At 40.8% G+C, this 21,848-nt stretch overlaps 1 protein-coding gene across 2 annotated transcripts; it reads left to right on the top strand.

The window, feature by feature from the left end:
- The first annotated feature begins 4,600 nt into the window (after nucleotides 1-4,600).
- Nucleotides 4,601-21,197, top strand: LOC108889488 (sodium- and chloride-dependent taurine transporter). Of its 2 annotated transcripts, none has more exons than XM_018685945.2 (14): nucleotides 4,601-4,767; nucleotides 9,291-9,520; nucleotides 9,620-9,754; nucleotides 11,292-11,526; nucleotides 12,162-12,294; nucleotides 13,029-13,163; nucleotides 13,907-14,010; nucleotides 14,157-14,281; nucleotides 15,624-15,736; nucleotides 16,887-17,024; nucleotides 17,466-17,568; nucleotides 18,257-18,357; nucleotides 18,506-18,676; nucleotides 19,437-21,197. In XM_018685945.2, the coding sequence occupies exons 2-14, from the start codon at nucleotides 9,292-9,294 to the stop codon at nucleotides 19,590-19,592; spliced, it is 1,878 nt and encodes a 625-aa protein (XP_018541461.1). In that variant the 5' UTR covers nucleotides 4,601-4,767; nucleotide 9,291; the 3' UTR covers nucleotides 19,593-21,197. The 2 variants fall into 2 exon arrangements, with proteins under 2 accessions (XP_018541461.1, XP_018541460.1); XM_018685944.2 differs by lacking the exon at nucleotides 4,601-4,767 and adding an exon at nucleotides 6,913-7,160.
- Nucleotides 21,198-21,848: the final 651 nt, after the last annotated feature.

Below are 21,848 nucleotides of genomic sequence, written 5' to 3'. Positions count from 1 at the left end.
TCTGTTGTCTTCTGTAATGGACAGACCTGCACATTTGCAACCTTGTCCCTGAGTCTTGATATGTCCTCCCAGGTGATGAGGTGAAGACATAACTCACTGCTGCCGTCACTGCCAATATCCTAATTTGCTATTAGTTAGGGATTACTACCAAAGAGAGAGAGAGAGAGAGAGAGAGAGAGTGGTAAGCCCATACTTAACCAGAGACTGACCTGAAAAGTCCAGGCTCTCCTTCCCACTTCACCGTATGGTATACCAGACTTATATATTTCCATAACTTTATATGCATACAGACAACATATACTGTGTATGCAGTATATTGTAGTTTTAGCCCTAGTTTGGCACCACAGAAAGCCTGTATTTACATTTCATTAGACAGATTTAGGACTTGGGCCAGTGTAGTGTGGTCCCAGCCAGCCATTATGTAAGAAATGGCACAGTAAAGACTACACATGCACTAAATTAAATGACAGATTCCCACCAAGAAGATCTCCTTATAGGATTGTCTTGAAACGAGAGGGGCTCAGCAGCCAGCCACTTTCCCCCACATTTCCACTGTCATGCAAATACCAGGCTGAGGATGCCTATGAAGTTTCGTTTACACCGATTGCTGCTCAAGCTTATCAACCAGGAATTTTGTTTATCTCCCTGCTCTGCATGGAGGCTCCTCTTGGACGTGTGTGACAGTCAGATGCTTACACTTAACATAGCCACGGTAATATGGGATTAGGCCTTATATGCTCCCTTGAAGTATTAGCAGCCAGGGCACAGACAAGCAAGCAAGCAGTGGTCTTATTAGTCAGCTTTGACAAAGACAGCGTGCTCTCTGAGGAAGCTAAGTAAAATTATCTGTCCCTTGCTCACACAAATCACACAAACAGAGCATCCCTAGCTGCAGCACAGGTCATCTTAGTGGCTTTATTTATCAGATAAATGTCTACGTGTTCATATAATCCTTCATCATGAGTCTATCAGGTTTGTATGCTTGTGTATAGTACAATATGATGCTCCACCTGAGGCAAATCACAAGGTTGCCAGTAAAAAGAACACAGCCAGTTCTGCAGAGAGAGATACAAACAGCGTCTGCATGTGAGACAGGATTACACTGTGACCATGTGACTGGTCTGCCCTTAGACAGACCTCTAACAAAAGACAGGCTAAATCTATCCAGGACAACAACCTCTGGCCCTGAACTCTTCAGTGTAAACAATCAGTAGGACTTCTGTGAGTGGATGCATGAAACCTGCTGCAAATTGTGACCTTGGAGTCATGATTTAAGTTGTAATATTAGATATTTGGGAACAGAAAACAATTTAGCAACAAACTTTTAATTTAGACACAAAAAGATTTGGTCACATCAAGATTTTCACCAACAGATATGAACTGATAATACACTTCATAAAGTTTTACTAACAATGCTAATCAACACTGTGAAAAAGAAACATGCAGAAATGTTTCACTGTTAATTTGTTGTTGTTTTCCCTTCTTTGTTCTGCATCTTTTCTTTGTCTGCTGTTCTTCTTTTCTGCTCCAAATTTAGCTTCTTCTCTTCTCTTCTTTTTTTTTTTTTTTTGCCTGGACCAGCTGTAAGGTTGTTATTGTCAGTGATACACTATCGTCATTGTGTTTCTGCTGCCAGTGGTGTAGCACTATAATCTGGGCCCCGTACATCTGCAGCCTCAGTGGACCCCGTCCACTTTTAATGCATCCATTGTAATGCCTGTACAAGAACCTGAATCAACAACACACATATCAGTTGTGATTTTTAGTGTTTGCAATATATTCAAGAAAGTCTGCACAATCTTTATTTCACAATAAAAGACTTTAGAGGTAAGGTGAATAACTTTCCAACCAGTGCTAGCCCAGTCTGAACTCTTTTTTAAAATTATTATTATTATTATAGGGCCATTAAAGGTGTTTTATTTGAGATTTTTGCTATTAGTACATAACCAATGTTAACATTATCCGCTGCTTCTTCTTTCTCTCATGGTGGACTAAAGACAGGCAGGATGCTACAAAAGTGGTATTAGGAGGATGGATCGGGCTAGCTGGTTAGCATGCTAACTTCAGCTCATTTTTAAATGTTTTAAACTAAAACACTTCACATCACATTTAATTCACCAAAGTCAAAATAAACGATTGAACTATAATAAGTTTGTGAAATTGTCCCTAAAGATGCTTATTGCAGACAAGAGTTGTAAAAACTAATGTTATTTCACATTAATTGGTTTGATTTGTCATAATGGTGAAGACATAGACTGTATATATAGTCTATGGGTTAGGAAGCTTTCTTTCCAGGCATGCAGGCTATCGTACCTTGATGCAAGTTAGGTAATGCTGTCTCTCCCCTGTGTGTGTTCAGCTACTTTAGATTCAGGGTTGGTTTTTGTCACAGTTACAAACAGTGAGTGTCCAAACTTGCTTTTTTTCACTCGCTTTCCTGTTTCCTGGCCATTTCACCCTCAGGCATCAGAAAGCAGTTGTCCTGCTGACACAGCTTTTGTTCTCCGTAGGGAGAAACCATCACCGAGGCCCAAGGGGACTTACTGGCTTTGAAATACACTTTGATTTTCAAGACTGACACAATCTGTTGCTTCTACGACTAATGAGGAAATATACAACTAAAAGCATGCACAGCATAAAAATAAGGAACAAAACAGTCTTTTCTTTCCCGTTATTTGATTTGAGGGTATTTCCTTCACAAAATTGCACAATGAAATGCTTTGCTTCATTTCTGGCTCTATATACAAACAACCCCCTTGGTGTGGTAATTCTTAACATTACATGTCTTCACTTCCTGTTTTTGATTCAATAATATAGGTAAACTTGATCTTGAAGGACTATTTTATTTACAAGACTCTCATTGTACTGTCTCACAGTAGATGATTATTTATTTTGAAAATCACTTATCATAGACCTTTTGATAAACACACTGTGATCTGTATTAGTGGAAACCAAGTTGGCACACCTAGAGACACTTTACCTGTAATACACGTGGCCTTGCCATCTGTTTGGCATGGCTGATGCTCCAGATTAAGAATATACTACAGTACACTGGACTATGTGTGCAAGTCTTGCAGACATGTGCTCCACTGGCATAGATGAGAACTATTGTATGTATGTGTGTTGATGTTCTAAACTATTATCAAGATCAGCTTTTGGGTTGCCAGGTTGTGAAAACTCACTTTGACTGGTTAGACCATTTGACCATTTATTTCTAAAAAAGTATGGGAGTCTACAGCCATGCAACCAGCAATGTGAGGCACAGTAGTGCTATGACCTACATGCTAATATCAGTATTGTAACAATGCTAAGCATGTGTAAAACAGCTCAACATTATTCAATGAGAGGTCAATTTAGTTTTACAAGTGCAGTGATATATATGTTGTCAATTTTTTTCTTAGAGTATTTTACTTTTGAGTATCTTATTTCTTTTACAAACAGGTGTTAGGGTTAGGGTTTCTGTTACTGTAAAACCTATTTGGCTAACTCATACACACAAAAATATGCAGGACTTAAAATGTGTTTGTTACTTGATGTGGCCTGTTTCATATGTCTGTGAAGATTCTCAGTCATCCAGATCATGGTGTTTCAAAGCCCTATACAAAGGCAACTGGACTTGCTTGAGGTTCCTCACCAGTCAGCCGTAGCCAACGTTAGCATGAACAGCTGAAACATACAAGTTCAGGATCAAACTTGTTAACAGAAAAATACAGGTGTGAACAATTACATAACAAGTGTACCAGCCGCAACCTCCTAATACTGTGTGGAAGAGAGACATTTAGTTAGCACTATGTGCTTTTCATGTCATAACATGACAAAATGTCTGTATGAGAACAGTCTGTGTGTACCAAATTTCATATCAAATGACTATTGAAACATTTCTCTAAAAACCATAGGTGTTGAGCTAGAGGATCTCTAGCTTTATCCTCTTGGAAACATGAGTGTTTGTACTAAATGTCATGTCAGTCTCATCAAGCAGTTGTTGAGACATTTCAGTCTGGACCAAAACAAACAAAAAACAATTATTACCTACTTCTTAACACTTCAAGAATGACTTATTAGCATGTATCTATGGCATTAACGTAGGGTCTATTCACACTAATAAATCATCAATAAAGGGTTTTACAGTCCATCAAGTCTGCAGTTGTAAATGTTAATAATCACATCTTGCAGTACTTTTCAAAGGATAGATGATCACACAGTGCATTTGAGGGGGTGTCCACCCTAATGAATGAGAAAGATGGCGAAAAATCAAAATGCCTAAGGAGGTTTTTTCAAAATCTGCCAACACAAGTCCTTCTTCTTAATAACTGATTTCAATCTATTAACTACAGCTAGACCCTTTATGAATTGTGCTTTAAACATAACGAAAGTCTGTTTTGACACGATGATATTCGACATGCACATTGAGCACGTGGGTAATGTTAACTCACTATGCTTTCGATTATCATCGTCGAACGTTGTGAACATAAATCACGATGTAAATGCCTTGAGGACATACTGCGTGTAATCTTTCACTATGGCAGTTATGATCATGACAGGGAGGCTGTTAGGGAGTCAGGTGAAGGGCGGACTGAGTGCGGCTGTCGCTTTAAGAAGTTGTTGCATGGAGAAGCTGGTGATTTTCCACTCAAACTGATATTAAACGCGCACCAGCTCATAGAAACAATGGTCTCACAGAAAAAATAGATAATATTGTTCAACTCAGCGGTAAACGTAGGCTACAAGAGCGAGGAACAACAGGCTGCTTAGTGAATAAGAGGACAGGTATTTTGGCATCTTCTTTACACGTTAAGTCGCTAAATTAGGTCAATAACGTTTTTATTTTTTAAAACTGCGAGAAAGATGTGATAGAAAACTCTTATTATGACCCTTTAAACTGTACTTTTTAAGGGTATTGATTTTTTATGTGTATTCTGTCATGTCATTTGTCACAGTGTTGTCATGCTGGGCTGTAGACATGCTGATTCATTTTATTCTCAGATATAAACAGATTATGATTGCTATATTTTTCTTGATAACATGATGCTGTGTCCTAATTCTTTCAATGATGCTTCCGCTAAATGAAAAGGTCAATCCCGCGTTTAACTCCGCTTTAAGAGACAACTTGTGAAAATGCACTTTTGGTTATTAGAAAAAAAAAAAACACAGTTTTGGCCTTTGAACCCGGTTTCCTGTGTTTCTAACTGATAAGACCCTGCTCCCCGTTTCTGTTTGATCTTTTTTGGAGAGCTGTTGTGATGCGTTCAGGCGCGCCCGGGCTTTACAATTACATGTGATGTGGTGGTGGTGGTGGTGGAGAAAAAAAAAATGTTTATTGTCTCCTTCCGAGCTCCAGGTGCACCTTCACTGTCCACACCCGCCGCAAGTCATCCACTGAATGGATGAGAGGATGAGTGAATGAATGTTTGTCATGCACTAAATAGAGGGGAGTCTGCTGAAGTAGGTCTGATGATCTAAGACGTTTACTAGCTTATATCTTCTGCTTACTGGCACCTACTTAACCTACTTCGTCTGTCTCCGCCCCGACCAGTGTATGATTGATTGACGGGTGTCCTTTAATAACCCCAATCCGCCCTCTCAGCAGGATAAAAGCTGGGGGGGTGGGGGGGCTGCACCGTTTTTAGCTGCTGGTACTGAAAATAAAGTTCTCAAACGGGACGCCTGGGGTCTGTGAGGGGTTGATCAATATTAATGATAATTTTACCTATTATTGACTGTGAAAATGGGACTTTCCCAGTTAATGGAATAATAGTTAATGAGTTAATATTTTGGTGTGAAATGAGCTCATAGTATAAAAATTAACACATTTATAAACCAAAGGTCATTCAAACCTTATGACAGATATTGTTTTCTGCTAAGTTATATTGCTCCTCACTTACAACTTATCTGATCATCAAAATTTGAGCATCTGTTTTAAAGCCAAGACCCAATAAAACCAAAATGGTTTCAGGAAAAAAAAAAAAGTAGTGTGAAGGTAGAAGGCTGGATGATGTATTTGTAGCTTTGAGTTGCATATATATTGATCCATTTTGACAGTATGTTCAACAATAATCAGACCCTTTTCGCAGGGTTATGAACAAACACCACCAGGTTTTTTTTAATTTTTTTTATTTATTTTATTACAGGGAACATTTTGATTTTTTTGGAGATGACCCACATCAAACAGGCTTTCTTTCTGTCTCTCACACAATAGATTAGACAGCGTCTGTCAAAGGTTACGTAACCAAAGTAGAATACAGAGCATGACACTGACCAAAATATGACGGATTATGGTCAGAGGTGTGCATTTGTGTGTGCGTTAGTGCAGCTTGTCATCAGTTGATCCTTGTCCTCCATTTAACTGTGTAAATCCTGCAGAGGAATTTATTAGTTTTTAATTGACTCTTGAATGCTTGAATGCCATTGTGTGCTCTCAGAGTAGTGAATGGTATCTAAACAGACTGTGGACAAGCAGAGGAGACATATTACCTTATTAGGCATTGTTATAAGCTGATACTGTACTGGTTTACATTTCCCAGATAACAAACCACATGTCATGAAAGAGGAGAGGACAGTGATTCAAAATGTCCTGCATACCAGAAATTATCACAGCACACTCATGAATAAAAATAGTTTTCACACAAAGATGCTTGAAAGTGGTGTGGTGATGTTATGAGGGGCTTGTTGTGAAACCCTGCTTCAGATTTTAGTGCCGTTTGTTACAAAACAAAAAGGCAGTAAAAACTCGCTATTCTGGCTTCAGTTCATCCATTTGTACCCGATGATAATTCAAGACCAACCCCTCACCACTGAACCAGCCCTGCCTTTTTTTTCTCTCTTTGACTTGTCTTCTGTGTCTCCCAACATGAATAAGTGGTGTGTGTGCATGCTTGTGTGACACACACCCGTCCCCCACCACTTGGCTGTGTGTATGTTTGTGGGCAGGGAGTAGTGGGAAGTGGAAATTTACAGTCTTCTACGTTGGTACCTGAGTTGTCTGTCACAGCGAGGCTGCGTCCAATCTCCACATTGGATTTAATTGTCTTTAGCCAGGGGGGCGGGCACTGCTGTCAGCTCCACTTCTTGTGACCCTTGTCGGCATAAAGGCATTCAGTACAGAGGAATGGTGACAGCTGAGAGAGAGGGACACTATACATAGTCGCAGCCATGAAGGAAATGTAAGTTTTCTGAATTGCTTTTGCTGGAAAGGGGACTTTTATTTCTTTAAAGCTTTGAATATGTTAAATCAAGTTTTTTCTGCTTAAATCTGCTTATAAACAGTAAAATCAACAGCAGTGCCTCTGTTGATATTGTAAAACTTCTTTTGTATGGAAAAAGGTTAAGTAAACGGAGAGAAAACAAATAGATTTTATTGTCTTTTCGATTCATATTGACAAGAAGTAGGGAGATTTCAATGGAACACTAGTGAGGATTTTAGCATAACTGATGTGCTGAGATGTTTTTTGGAAATTATTTTTTCACAAGGTTAAAGAATTTCTGGTGAAGTAGATCTGGATTAAATCCAAAGGCACAGTTTGCCTTAAGTCTTATCTGACGGGCAGACAGCCTCCTAACACCATGCAGCCAGGTGAAAGCATACGCTGAGCAGACGAGTGTCACAGGGGGAGGAAAGGGGATAAAGAGCGAGAGAGAAAGAGAGAGAGAGAGGGAAACAGGATGAGAAACAGAGCTGATCCAGTTATGTAAGGAGGTTTGAGAATGGAAAGCGGTTCAAGTTGACTTGTCATGCATAACAGGAAGAGAGAAATCCTAGAAAATGATGCGTGCACACAGGGGTGGGGGGCCGGGGGGGTTTGTTGTTCAAACGTTGATTAAGTGAGGAGACACAAAGTTCCCAGTAGGAATGTGAGAGGTTTCAGAGAGTTGTCTTCTTGGTGTAGCTGTTGGCAGAAATGCCCATTCCTGAGAGGTTAACATTGCTATTATCACTGTGATGATTATTATTTAGTCTTAAGCCGTTTCCTAAATGTCAAATCCGCTTATCGCTGTCCATTTTTAAAATGTTCCACTTGTTCTCAGCAGTTTTATACTTTTGTTTTCAACAAAAACGACACTCAGGTTTTTTACTTTGGAGGTTTGACACTTTTCTGAACAAACTGTTCTTTTATCTGAGCTTCAATAAACAAGGCCGTCTCAATTTATGTTGTGGCATGCAAGACCTAAGGGAAAGTATTTGAAGTTGCTCTGCCAACAGAAAAAGAGGAATCCCTTTACACTAAATAGAATTTCTCATTGTCCACTTCTGTTTCTTTATTGTGTGCTAACTTGGAGCTTAAATCACATTCAGTCTTGACATGTCTTACGTAGTTATTCTTGTCTTGTTAGGGTTTCTTTTCTCCTCTTTGGCTCATGCGGGGAAATAGGATACCTCGGTGAGCAATAACAAATCCTGTCTTTCTTGGAAGGGCGGTTTACAGTGTAAACACTTTGTGAACTTAAGCCGTTGTATCTTCCTTAGAGCAAGCCAGGGCTTTGGGAATGCAGAGGGATATCTTCCTCTCTAAATTTGGAGGATGGCTGGGCTGACTTGTTACTGATACAGTAGCATAAGAGAGAGCGAAAAGAAAAACTTTCCTTAAGGTTCAGGCGAGGTCTTAAAGGCGTGTATGTGTGTCCACAACACTCCCTTCCTTTTCCTTCTGTGACAATGTGCTCCCCTCTGAGCAGAAACACCCACCCTGAGGCACAGAGTAAAGGTGGAAAACATAGAACTAGATGCACAGCTAATAAACAAACACTGATGTGAATGTGCAGTTTCTATCATCAGGTGATAATTCTTGAAGTGTGTATACTGCTTTAGCCATAAAGTTTGCAACATGAAAAGAAAATATAGATTTTTTACTGTTATTCTATTATCTATTTGAGATTGAATGATTGAGGCAGATAAAGAAACACAGTGGGTATTCTCCCTGTTTGTTTGCCCTGGTATATTGTATATTGTGAGACTACTGTTGGACTGGGTTTGTATGTTACCACTGGCTTCCATTACACAAGGAGTTAGGCATATGTTTGATTGTATTTTTCATTTTCTAATTTGAGTCAGCTCCCCGCCAACACCTCTCCAGTCTGAATGACCTCCATGCATCAGTCGTTCAGATTAGCAAGATTAGCGACATAGTACTGTATATCATGTACTCACACAACATGCTGTAACGCAATCAGGAGACAGCATTATCTCCCTAATGCTCCTGTCTATCTGTGTCTTATCCCTGTCACCTCTGTCCCTCTCTCTGTCTTTGTCTTCCTCCATCGATGTGTCCTTTTTCCTTTTTTTTTGCCGTCCACAGCATGGCACAAAAAGAGAAGCTCCAATGCCTGAAGGACTTTCACAAGGACACCCTGAAACCTTCACCAGGGAAGAGCCCAGGCACACGGCCCGAGGACGAGGCTGAGGGCAAGGCTCCTCAGAGGGAGAAGTGGGCTAGTAAGCTCGACTTTGTCCTGTCCGTGGCCGGTGGCTTCGTCGGATTAGGAAACGTCTGGCGGTTCCCTTACCTTTGTTATAAAAATGGTGGAGGTGGGTAGAGGAAACAAACAGCTACTGTAGCCAAACTGTTTTGTGACGGTTGTAGCAAGAAGATTATAGGTAATTGATTCCCCGTATCCCATCTTCCAGGCGCGTTTCTCATCCCTTACTTCATCTTCCTGTTTGGTGGTGGCCTGCCCGTGTTCTTCCTGGAGGTTGCGCTGGGCCAGTACACCTCTGAGGGAGGGATCACCTGCTGGGCCAAGCTCTGCCCCATCTTCACCGGTCAGTCCAGACACATAAACACTGCACATATTCACGCACAGACACAGAAGTAGAGGTTCTGCGTCATAGCATAAATCTCTCCTGACAAGATCATTTATTATTTAATGCTGAGTCAAAGCCTCATTTGTCCAAACAAGAATTCTGCCCTGATTTCAGTCTAGTATTCATCATTCAGACATTACGTTGTACTGACGCCAACAGCCCCACCCACCCAATTGCAAATGGACTGGTCTTACTTCATTAGACTGGTTTGTGTTGTGTAAACGACATTAAAGAGCTGAACCTTGAGAGTGCTGAACATTTGAAAATAACTCCAGGATGAGCTTCAGATAAAACAGTTACAAACGTGTACACACACTTGCATAAAAAATGAATAGAAATATACAAATTCAGATGCCACAGGCTCAAAGGCACACCAAAAACATAAAGTCATTCTTAGATGGCGTATCTGGTGTGTATAATGGATTGATGAGTTCTTGGTTGCCATGGAAACAGACCAGCAAAAAAAAAAAAAAAAAAAAAAGGCAAATCAAGTTGCCTAGCAATGGGTACAATCTCATGTGGCAGGTCTGCAAGAAAAGCTGCAACGTGGATCCACTTGTTTGTTTTAGCTTACAGGATATAAATATTGTATGTCCTCCGTGATAGTGTTGTCAGGGTGGGGTTTTCTCAGCAGCCTCTCATCTTGACGTTGCAATAAGCAACTGATACTCAAAGACGCCCGAGGGCATCTTATTGCTCTTTGGTGCAGCCCCTCTACCTTTGAGTGACAGCTGAAGACAAGCGCTGAGGCACCGCGCCCCCAGGCAGCTGCTGTGACGCTCTTCACACGAGTAACCTCACATGAAAGAAGAGGAAACTGTCCGTCACCGGATCTCTAGCAGCTGCCGGTGGTCTCCGCCATCCAAGGAACGCTGAGGCTGCTGTCTGTCCATCTGGCGCAGCGTCTGGCACAGCAGAGAAAGTCCACGAGTGTCCTGCAAAACTGGCTAATCCCAAATCGTACCCATTGTTCCTCCTCCGCATTAACATGTTTTTTATCGTATCGTGAATTCACAACTTAACTCAGGCACACACCAGCACGGCGTATAGACCACACACGCACATATACACACCTGTCACAGCACTGAGTTGTCTATCAGTTTGCATTCGGTATGCAGGGAATGAGGAGGTGGGGGCGACAGAGATGATGAGTTTAAAAATACTCTGAAGCAGTGGAAGTGTAGCGGGGATTTCTGTGTCCAGGTTCGTGGCAAAGTCATCTAAAAATAGCAAACAACACTAAGGACATTATAACACTAGATAGTAGAGTCAAGCTTGGGAAGTCGGTTAAGAGTTCATTGTTATGAGTTTGTAATAGGCTGCTCTTAAAGTTGCTTAGCACAAAAAAAGTACTTAATGCGGATGTTAATGAAGCCATCACATAAGCAAAAGCTTATTTGTGAAATGTGACTTTTTAATGACCAGAAATGCTGAGTTGGGTGATGTCTTCAGCTGATGTTGCAATTTGCCCTCTCTCTCTTTTTCTTGTCTCCAGGTATTGGGTACGCCTCTATCGTGATCGTATCTCTACTTAACATCTACTACATCGTGATCTTGGCCTGGGGTCTCTACTACCTGTTTCAGTGCTTTCAGCCGGAGCTCCCCTGGGCAAAATGCAAGCAGCCCTGGAACACAGAGCACTGTGTGGAGGACACAGTCCGCAAGAACAAGACCCTCTGGCTGGCAGCCAACGTTACCAACTTTACCTCCCCTGTCACTGAGTTCTGGGAGTGAGTATCCACTGACCGCATGCCTAACTAACACACACACACACACACGCACACACGCACACACATACACGTGAATACACTATAGTAACACTGGATTTTTATCTTTCTTGCGTAAATGTGTTTGAACAGCTACAATTCCTGTGAAGGCCACAGTTTACTTTTATAAAGGTCTCTTCCAGTTTATTATAAAGTTTATTTGCACTGCATCTTTCATATGTTTCATGCAGCTCAAAGTTTGACTTTAGTTGTCAAACTAAAGTGAAACAGCTGGAAATCCCAGTGTTTTTCATGCCAATTTGTTTTATTATGTGTGTGAATTTGATGACAATTCATTGCCACAAGTGGCACTAAATTAGAAGTGTTTATGCAGCATCAGACACCGGCTTCTCCAAAATCATCTTCTCAACATTTTCATGTATTCAGACTCTGGAAAAGCAGCAGAGCAACAATGAAAGTCCAAGTCATGTGTCTGTTTGATTCCATTTTTATTGTCCTCTTTATTAGTCTCGTGTGGTCAAAGTCTGCAGTTGTCACATGGCCTGTTTCCTTGGGTCTGTTTGAAAATGTGCAAGATAACCTCTTCTGTTTTAAGTCCAATAAACTGCCATTAACCCATGCCTCTGTATCGTCTGCAGGCGCAATGTCCTGAGCATCTCCTCTGGGATCGAGGATATAGGGCCCCTGAAGTGGGACCTGGCCCTGTGTCTCCTAGCAGTGTGGGTTATCTGTTTCTTCTGCATCTGGAAGGGAGTCAAGTCCACTGGGAAAGTGAGTGCCGAGGCGTATGCACATCCTGTACTTATTGTGTTGCCTGGATGCTGTTTGGCCTTTCGCTTTTTTCTTTCTTTTTTTTTTTTTTACCCCGACAAGTTAGCGACAAAACACTGTTGCTCAGAGAAAACCCACAGGCTTGGAAACAAGGTTGGTTTAGGTGATTTAGAGACACAAGACTCTGCGCTGTCCTGGAAGTCACTTCTTGGCCAGACTTTCTGTCGGCTGTAAAAGTTGACTGCTGCTCCTTAGCCCTCTTTCTGTTTGTTAGTGGGACAGAAACTGGGCCTGAGCCAACAGGAGGAACTGTGTGAGGAAAATGATTAACTAATGATTACTAAGGGCTATTTGTGGGATTATTTCCATATTTAACACAGGGTCCCTTGTTGTGACAAATGTGCTTTAAAATGACCACCCTTAATGTTTAACCAGATAGAAGTTATGAGAGTGAGAAACATTTAGTCAGTGTTGTGAGTGCTTAGTGCTCTGTTGGGCATGCAATTCATCACAAACCTCCACCATGACTTCTGTATGCAGTATGAATCACTGTTCACAGATCTGGGCATAACAAGAACAATGTTGCTTTTGTCCGGCAGTTGGAAAAGTATGAGTTAGAAATGAGAACTAATAAAGGAAGTAGTGTTCATTCCATTATACCTCAAGGTTGGTGAGTCACATAGTCTGTAACTGTTGTTTATTACTTTGGCTAATAATTCCTTTATCCTGTCTAGGTGGTGTATATAACAGCGACTTTTCCATTTGTGATGTTGATTGTGCTGTTGGTTCGTGGTGTGACCCTGCCTGGGGCAGCTGAAGGCATCAAATTTTACCTTTACCCCAACCTGACCCGCCTACAGGATCCAGAGGTACGATCAAAAACTCTTAGCCTCTGCTTTTCGCTGTTTCAGCTCCCGACTCTAACCCCCGATTCTCATGTTAAATACGAAGCTACAGCCAGCAGCCAGTTAGGTGGCTTAGCATAAAGATTGAAAACAGCTAGCATGGCTCAAGTAACACAGTCCACCTACCATCTTAATGTTTTGGCATATGGGCAAGAGAATGAAATCAGTCTTCTCATCTAACTAAATTAATCAAACTAGAATCTAGTTTGATTAATTTATTTTGTTATAAAACTTGATTACATCACTTGAGTTAACATCAAAACCAAGCTGGGGTTACCCAATAGCTGAATGGTCAGGGTGTGTACCATATGGGCCTGAGCGCCCTGAGCAGCAAGTCCCGGTTTCGACTCCTGATCCAGCCGGACCTTTGCTGCATGTCATTCCCCTGCTCTCTCTCCCTGCATTTTCTCTCTGTCTTCACTAAAACACAAAAATTGCACTATTTATTATAAACAAAAAAACAAAACAAAAAAACCCCAAAACAGTCAAAACCAAGTCAACATGTATTATATATACACAATATGCACGAGACTTCAGATAAAATTAGACATTTTAGAATTAAACCCTGGTCAAAGCTGTGATTATATTTGTTTGTGAAAGGTGTCACTGTTTTGATTTTATGGCCCTCAACTTTACTGTTTCGGCTCACTTTCACTACTCTCAGGGGCTCATAATAAATTTCCAAACTTCTACCTCTGTTTCCACAGGTGTGGATTGATGCAGGAACCCAGATCTTCTTCTCCTATGCCATTTGCTTGGGCGCCATGACATCGCTGGGGAGCTACAACAAATACAAATACAACTGCTACAGGTGAGTTGTGTTTCCGCTGGGGCGTGGGTGAGTGGGACTGTAGTAGTGACAGCAACTCGTGTCAGAGACGGTTGCGTGAAAAGAAAATGGGAACTTCGGTTCCACCTGTGTTCATTAACAACCTCCATGACATATGTGTGACATAGGGACTGTTTGCTGCTGGGAGGCCTCAACAGCGGTACCAGTTTTGTGTCTGGCTTCGCAATATTTTCCGTCCTGGGCTTCATGGCACAAGAACAAGGGGTGGACATTGCCGATGTGGCAGAGTCAGGTACGAGGGTCCAAGGTGATGGCAGCGGTGATGGTGGGTGCTGCTGCCAAAAAAAAAAAAAAAAGAAAGAAAGAAAAAAAAAGAAAAGACAATTGGGCAACATCTTAATTTAAATTTAGATGATGGGAAAAAAAAAACGATGATGCTGAAATGTAGAGGTATCGGCAATTGCACACTCCTTGAAAAAAGCCTCAAAGAAACAGAATTGCTACTTCAGTGTGAAAAACAGACATGCTCCACCTTTTTGAGGACAAATTACATCGCACTGGTCAAGTGATGTGTGTTTCAGCCACACAAAGCTCCTGCACTGGGCCATCATCATTATTACAGGTGCTCAATGGCGCCAGGTGTCCTCATGTGCCACTTTCAACCTGCTCATTGTCATTTAGTAGCTTTACATCCTTTTGACCAGGGGACTTTGCTAAGAAGATTGGCACCTTTCTGTTATAACATGCTGTGGATCTCCTGAGCGAGGTGGACACCACCGGTTCTGTTTCTGTCTTCCTTTACACTCTATGTGGACTTTGAAGGAGATGCGTCTTCTTTCAGCATGCTCGCTCTGTTCAGTTAAAACTAAACTCTTGCTATCTTTAAGACTTGGAACTTGAATAATAATCATGTGAAACCAAAGTACTTATTGTATGGCAATGACAGTTCTGTGATGGACATACATAGACACACACAGAGTAGACATACATATTCCATTATATATGAAAACACAGAACCTGAAGCATAACAGAAGCATAAATTCAAGCATATATATATATATATATGTATATATATATATATATACACATACATGTATTTTGTTTTTCATTTTTGACTGCTGACTTTGTGTCTCATGCTCCTGTTGTATCCTGTCCAACTGGTTTGTCACCTGCTTTGTTTAGATTAGATAGATTAGATTAGTGACCATTCACTGAAATACAGTTTTCCATATTACAAGATAGTGCAAACAGTAGTGAAAGTGAAATGCATATAGAGATATATAAAGGTAATAACTGTAAAGATTCAAACTGTAGATAGCATTAACTGTAGACAGGTCTTGCAGTCTTAAATGAGGTAATATGTATAGTTGAATGTAGTTGTTGATATTTGTCCTGTGAGTAAGCACACACAGGACACCTGTAGCATGAGAAAACCCTCTAACCTAAAGTCTTTCAACAAATTTGATCATATTTCCTGTATGTTACTGGCAGCCTCAGAGCCCAGCTCAGCCTCTCTAGCTCAGCCTTTACATTATTTTATTCCGATCCCCTTACAGTATGTTGCTGAAATCAGACAGAAATGTTAACTCTCTCCCTCCACCCTTCTTCCCATCCCCACTCTGTTCTCCCTCCAGGTCCGGGCTTGGCCTTCATCGCCTACCCAAAAGCTGTGTCCATGATGCCGCTGCCAACCCTCTGGGCCATCCTCTTCTTCATCATGCTGCTGCTTCTGGGCCTCGACAGCCAGGTCAGTACATTTCCCTGGTGACTCTGCTGTGAAGCCACATATGTACAGACGGAATAGCTGTTTGGTGTAGTGCCCGTTAATTAAACACGGACACCTCCAAGGTCCCATGGGTTAGTTGGCTCCTGTCGCCCCCAGTGTGTAAAAGGCATATAATGTGTCTCTCTGATCCATATCTAACGTCTCCAAGGTATCAGATAACTGACAGACAAGTAATGCAGCCTGTTCCCACAAAGGCATTTTACTACCACACTCAACTGCACTGTGTAAGGATTAAAGCTCTTTTAATGCTCTGTAATGCCTCAAATTAAGTTTTTAGAAGTTGATAGACGTTTGCCAAACATTTAGTTAGCAGAAGTCATTATAATAGCTTGCAACCTGTTATCTAGCTTTGATGGTAGGCAGAGCTTTGATTAAGACAAGATAATCCAAGTAGACAAAACACCAGAGGGATTCTCCGGCTATATCACATTTCCTGCCCCCAAGTGTAATTCTACTCTTGTGCTAACGCAGTCCTTCACATGGCCTGGCTACACATCTCAGCCAACTGCGCAATCAGGCTGGTGCTCTAAATTTGAGCCCATGTAAATAGCTGTGCAAGTGCGGCTGTTTTAGAAATGGTGCCAGTGACAGCATGTGTGTGTGTGTGAGTGTGTGTGGGTGACCATTCTCGACCATAAATTTCATGCAGATTTGAAGTCTTGAATGCTATATATTGTTAACATCGCTCACACACACATGCCAGAGTTATGTAAAGGGTTTTTGTTTTGGTTTGCATACGACAAAGGAGCGTGGCCTTGGTGCATAAAGACACTGCAATTTGATAAATGGGAACAATTTCATAATTTTGTTATGACATTATGTAGCTTATGAGGCAATGTGGAGACGCAAGGGAGCAAGAGAAAGACACAGTCAGGCAGACGGAGACAGTGATTCACTGTTGTTTTGTTTCTGTTGTGTCTTGGTAGCAACAAACCAGTGTTGCAGAGAGAGAAGCCTTTTTTTAAATTCTCATTACTGCCCAACAAAGACAGCTCTCATTCTCTAATCACTGGTTTGTAGAGGCAAAACAAGAACTGTATGCACACAACAGGAGACACTGATTGTTTTTTTTTTTCCTCTGAGAACTTAATAGTTGCTTTTGTCCCCACAGTTTGTTGAAGTGGAAGGACAGATCACCTCTATTGTGGATCTGTATCCATCTCTCCTCAGGAAGGGTTACCGGAGAGAGATCTTTATAGCTGTGATGTGTTCCATAAGCTATCTCCTGGGACTCGCCATGGTAACAAAAGTAAGTTCACCAATTCTCTCTCCGTCAAACCCCTGTGCTCTTTTACTTCTGCTGCTCATCCTGTTTAGAAAAGGAAAAGAGACACAGCGTATGTGGGATCAGCAGCAGAGATAACGCCACAGACTTTCCACTTGCCTGTGGGCTGCTGCATCGTTACGACCAAATATGGCTTTCTACCACATTCACCACACATGTCCTGTGTGTCTGAATGGAAAGAGCTGGAATGCCGTTTTCCGTTTAGCAGTTAACGGTGCTTCAATGACGTCTCGGCACCTGTTGAACTCTGCCTCTATTGGTGGAGTGCCAGCATTCTTGTGTGCTGCTTTCAACACCCCGCCTGCCCACACTGCTTTACTGCCCCCTTCCATCTCTATGACTTTCTCTCTTTCCACACACATCAGAGAGACAATTAATGCCGTTTTCTGTCTTTTCTCTTTCCAGGGTGGCATGTATGTGTTTCAGCTCTTTGACTACTATGCAGCCAGTGGTGTGTGCCTTTTGTGGGTTGCATTCTTTGAATGCATTGCTGTAGCCTGGGTTTATGGTAAGTGGAAACAACTCTATGTGATAGGTTTCTGTAGTGTGTGTCGTTTTTCAAAGTAATGGTCCTGAAGAGTTGAAAAAAAAAAAAAGAAGCACAAATGATCTCTGTGGTGGTAAACAAAGGTACCGTTGTGGGTCTTTCCACATCAGTACTAAATAAGTTTAACTGCACACAGGGGTGTGGTGAGGGGCGGTGGGGAGGTTTTCTAGATTGTGATTGGCTAACCCTGGCTCCCTTACATCAGATTACTGGGCTGTAAAGGGTCACAAACCAAACAACTTTTGGAGACTGGAAACATGTACAAAGAAGCATAATAACAAACATCAGGCACAGTACACATACCCCATTAAATAATGCAATAAAACACATAGTCCATGATAATCAACAAATAGGAGGCGTGAATGATGACCTAGTAAGCTAGCCAAGACTGTTTACAGTTGATACAGTAAATGGTACATGGCCCAGTTGAAATACTGTATATGCTGCAGTTTATGGCGGACAAAGGAGATAAAGGGCTCATAAACCTGCTAATTTCTAAAGGTAAATATGTAGGTCATTCTACAGCAGCAAACAACACGTGTGCTGTAGAGACTTTTGATAACTTATCTTACAGTGTTCATTCTGTTGACAAACTTTACTGAAACATGTGAGTACTCATGCAATTCCTTATTCTCTTTGTGTTTGATAGGAGTTGATAATTTCTACGACGGAGTTGAGGATATGATTGGCTACAGACCAAACGCATGGATGAAATGGAGCTGGACCATAATCACTCCTGTACTTTGCATGGTGAGAGATCAGAGTTGGTTTATTGTGTCGAAGAGTTTGGAAATACTGTTGTTGATGACACGTGACAAATGTTGATAGTTGGACTTTCAAGGTCTCAGGGAGGTGTTCAATTTGGACTAAAAGCAGCATGTACGTGTTTGTGTCCTAGGGCTGCTTTGTCTTCTCCCTGGTGAAGTATAAGCCCTTGACCTATAACAAGGTGTATGAGTACCCAGACTGGGCCATCGGTCTGGGCTGGTGTTTGGCCCTGTCCTCCATGATCTGCATCCCAATGGTGATGGTCATCAAGATCTTACAGTCTGAGGGACCCCTGATCGAGGTGAGCTACCACAACCCTTCAGAGTGAGATGAAATACCACTCCCATATCTGTACACTTGGGCTAGGTGGCAAATGGGCTAGGTGTTTCCCCTGTATTCAATTTTTAGCCAAGATAAGCTAATTTGCTGGTATCTATAGTAGCTGCTCATGGTGGTGTTGATTTTCTCATCTAACAAGAAATAAGTGTGTTACGCCAGCAGCCAGGCTAGCTGTTTCCCCCGCTTCCGGTCTTGCTCAGCTCAGCTAAGCTAATTTGCCACTGCTCGTAGCTTCATATTTAACATACAGAGATGAGCGTGGTATCAATTTTCTAATCTAACTCTTGACAAGAAATAAGCGTTACCTTAGCAGCTATAGCAACTAGGCTAACAGTTTGCCTTTGCTTCCAATCTTCATGTTAAGATAAGCTAATCTGCTGTACAGTAGCTTCGACCAGGCTAACTGTTTCCCCTTGCTTCCAGGTTTTGTGCAAAGCTAAGCTAATCTGCTGCTGGCTACAAACATGAGTGTGCTATTTAACTCTTGGCAAGAAAGCGGCATGTCCTCTACAATGTTCAATTATCCTTTTATTAAAGAGTGCATGTATTAAAATATGTCACTCAGTTTTAAATTGACATGACTTGAATTATATAACATGTTCCAAAATAAAGATGTGATACATCTGTATTTGTGATGCTTGCCATTTAACTGTCACATTGAACCCTAAACTGCCCCAGTATTCTGATGATCATTGGTCTAATCTCTCATCTCCTTCCCTTAGAGGATCAAAGCAGTGGCAGCCCCGGCAAAGTCAGGCGTGAGCTCCCGCCCGAAAGAGTACAACTTGAAGGGCAGCGAGCTGACACAGCCCCTGGACCCAAATGGGAACAATGGCTTGATCAAGCCCACCCACACCATTGTAGAAACAATGATGTGAGCGCTCTCTGTGAGAGGAATAAGATTGATGTGCTTTCTGTGTTATTATCATACTTGCTAACTTTGATAATGGTAGGTTTACATTGTCCAATATATTCACGTTAGAGATACTCTGGTTTGATTTCTATGAAGAGAGTTATATATTGTTGTTGTAATTTTTTTCTCTTGTAATTTTTTTTCTTTCTTTTTTTTTTTTTTTCATTTTTTACTATATCGATATTGTTGATGTTACAATTATTGTTGCTGTAGTTGGCACTGATCTCAGTTTAGGCAGTATTTTAAGATAGAACATGTTCAATGTTTACTACCTTTCTGTTGATTCCTGGAGACATGAGGAATTTGCTTTTTTTTTTGGGTGTAACAGAAGAAAAGATGAAATTCTCAATTCTCATAAATTCTGTAAACTAAACAAATAGTTAACCTTGCAAGAAACGTCTAAACACCCTCATGTGATTGTGGCAGTCTTGTTGCCCAAGCTAACCTCTAATCTATTGGTGTTGTTTATCCCGCAGTGAAATATGAATGTACCTCCGCTAGTGGCGGAAGCGAGCCACCCACATATCTTACTTTGTTTGACATCCTTTAAGTTACAAGTTCAACAAGGCCTTGGCCAAATACTGTGAGAAATGCATTCATAAGAAGATACATCCTAGACACAGCCGAGACAAAATAATAAAGAAGAACAGCTAAGGAGAATAAGAAAATGGGAAGTGGCATTTTTAGAGTATTTGTACACTGCCTGTGTGACTACTATAGTCAGTCCCAGTGCATTTATTGAAACCTCTCTTTGCACTTTATATGTCGTTTCACCTTTATTGTAGTATTTGTTGTTATTGTTGCAAGGTATTGCAGTTACATTTGCAACACATTTCAGGAGGAAATATTTTTAGCTTCTAACTTTTTGATATTGTAAACTTTGATATACAGTATCTAGTTGTCTCCATGCTAAGACAATGACAAAATAGAGTAGAAATTTGACATTGAATATTCTGACTTATAATTAGCAGTAGGACCTGTGAGAACATCACCTAAAGTAAAAACAATATTTTATTTTCTGAACATCCTGACAGCTCTCTCCATTGTGCTCATTTCAGTAGCAGAACTACCACTGGATTCTAGTTTCTAATGTTCACTTTAGACATTTGTATGTAGATTTTGAATTGTTTGTAAATCACATATGCCTTTTTGTAACAATTTTATACTGTACATCATATGAACACCATGCACCACTGATTAATTATTTTCCTGAAAACTCTGCAATTTCTTTTCTAAATATTAATTACATTGTGAGCGTGGATTACATTTTTCAGTGTGCAATATTCATTGAAGCAATGGCATTCTCAGCTCGATAAAAACGCATCAACAAATTTAAAGTAAATTTTATGTTTATTCATGAAACAACTCGCACAGTTTAATGTAAAGTCTGAGGGAATTGCTATAGTGAAGCATGTGCAGGAGTCACCATATTACTGTGCTGCTTTGTCCATAAAAACCTTGTGTTTGGAAAATCAAGTGTACCAAAGTATTTTTGTCTCACAGTTGTCCCCTTTGAGATGCACATTGCATCATTCAATAGAGATTACAAATAAACATCTTTTTCTTTGGATTTATTTGCGTTTGTCATTCTTTTCTTCTCTAAATATCTTATAGGCACTTATACATAATCATACCTGACATACATTCAGTGGACACTTTATTAGGTACACCTGTACATCTAATGCAATCCAATGCAACTCTTATGCCATAAAATGTACTTTTACGTTGCCTACTGTGTTCAGTTTTTGTTGACATTGTCATAGAGGTGTTAATTGGATCATAAGTTTTAGACTACGTTATACTTAGAGGTGTTCTGACATCATCATCACTGTCAAAATGGAAACCACTGAGCTCCTTCATCCTGGTTAAGAGGTAACTTTCTGCATAGTCACTCAAAGAGTTGCACTCTATATGCATGTAACGAGAGTGGTCAAACTTATCTCCTCTTACCGTCGGCCAAGAACTTATCAATCACCCTGTGTAATAAATCATGACTGCAATTAAAGAGTTGTTTGCTAAATGGAAATCTTGCATATGTAACATTGCACAGATAATTTAGAGACTGAATTCCAGAGCAACATTATGTTATCTCTCTTCTCAGACATCCAGCTCAGTGTAGGTCCTGTTTATCATTGCCATGCTTAATTTTCACAGTGACAGTTAACTACACACAGCAGGTAATGTGTGCTCAGCTACTCTGGTTTAAAATAAGTTATTGCAT

Source organism: Lates calcarifer, linkage group LG6, assembly GCF_001640805.2.
Source record: "Lates calcarifer isolate ASB-BC8 linkage group LG6, TLL_Latcal_v3, whole genome shotgun sequence".
Lineage (NCBI taxonomy): Eukaryota > Metazoa > Chordata > Actinopteri > Centropomidae > Lates > Lates calcarifer.
Note: the sequence above shows the minus strand (reverse complement) of the source record. Positions and strands in the feature narration are given on the sequence as shown.

Coding starts and splice junctions, on each gene's coding strand:
- LOC108889488 (XM_018685944.2), top strand. Junction 13,164..13,906: donor CCCGCCTACAGGATCCAGAG/GTACGATCAAAA, acceptor CTGTTTCCACAG/GTGTGGATTGATGCAGGAAC. Junction 14,282..15,623: donor TGCCGATGTGGCAGAGTCAG/GTACGAGGGTCC, acceptor TTCTCCCTCCAG/GTCCGGGCTTGGCCTTCATC.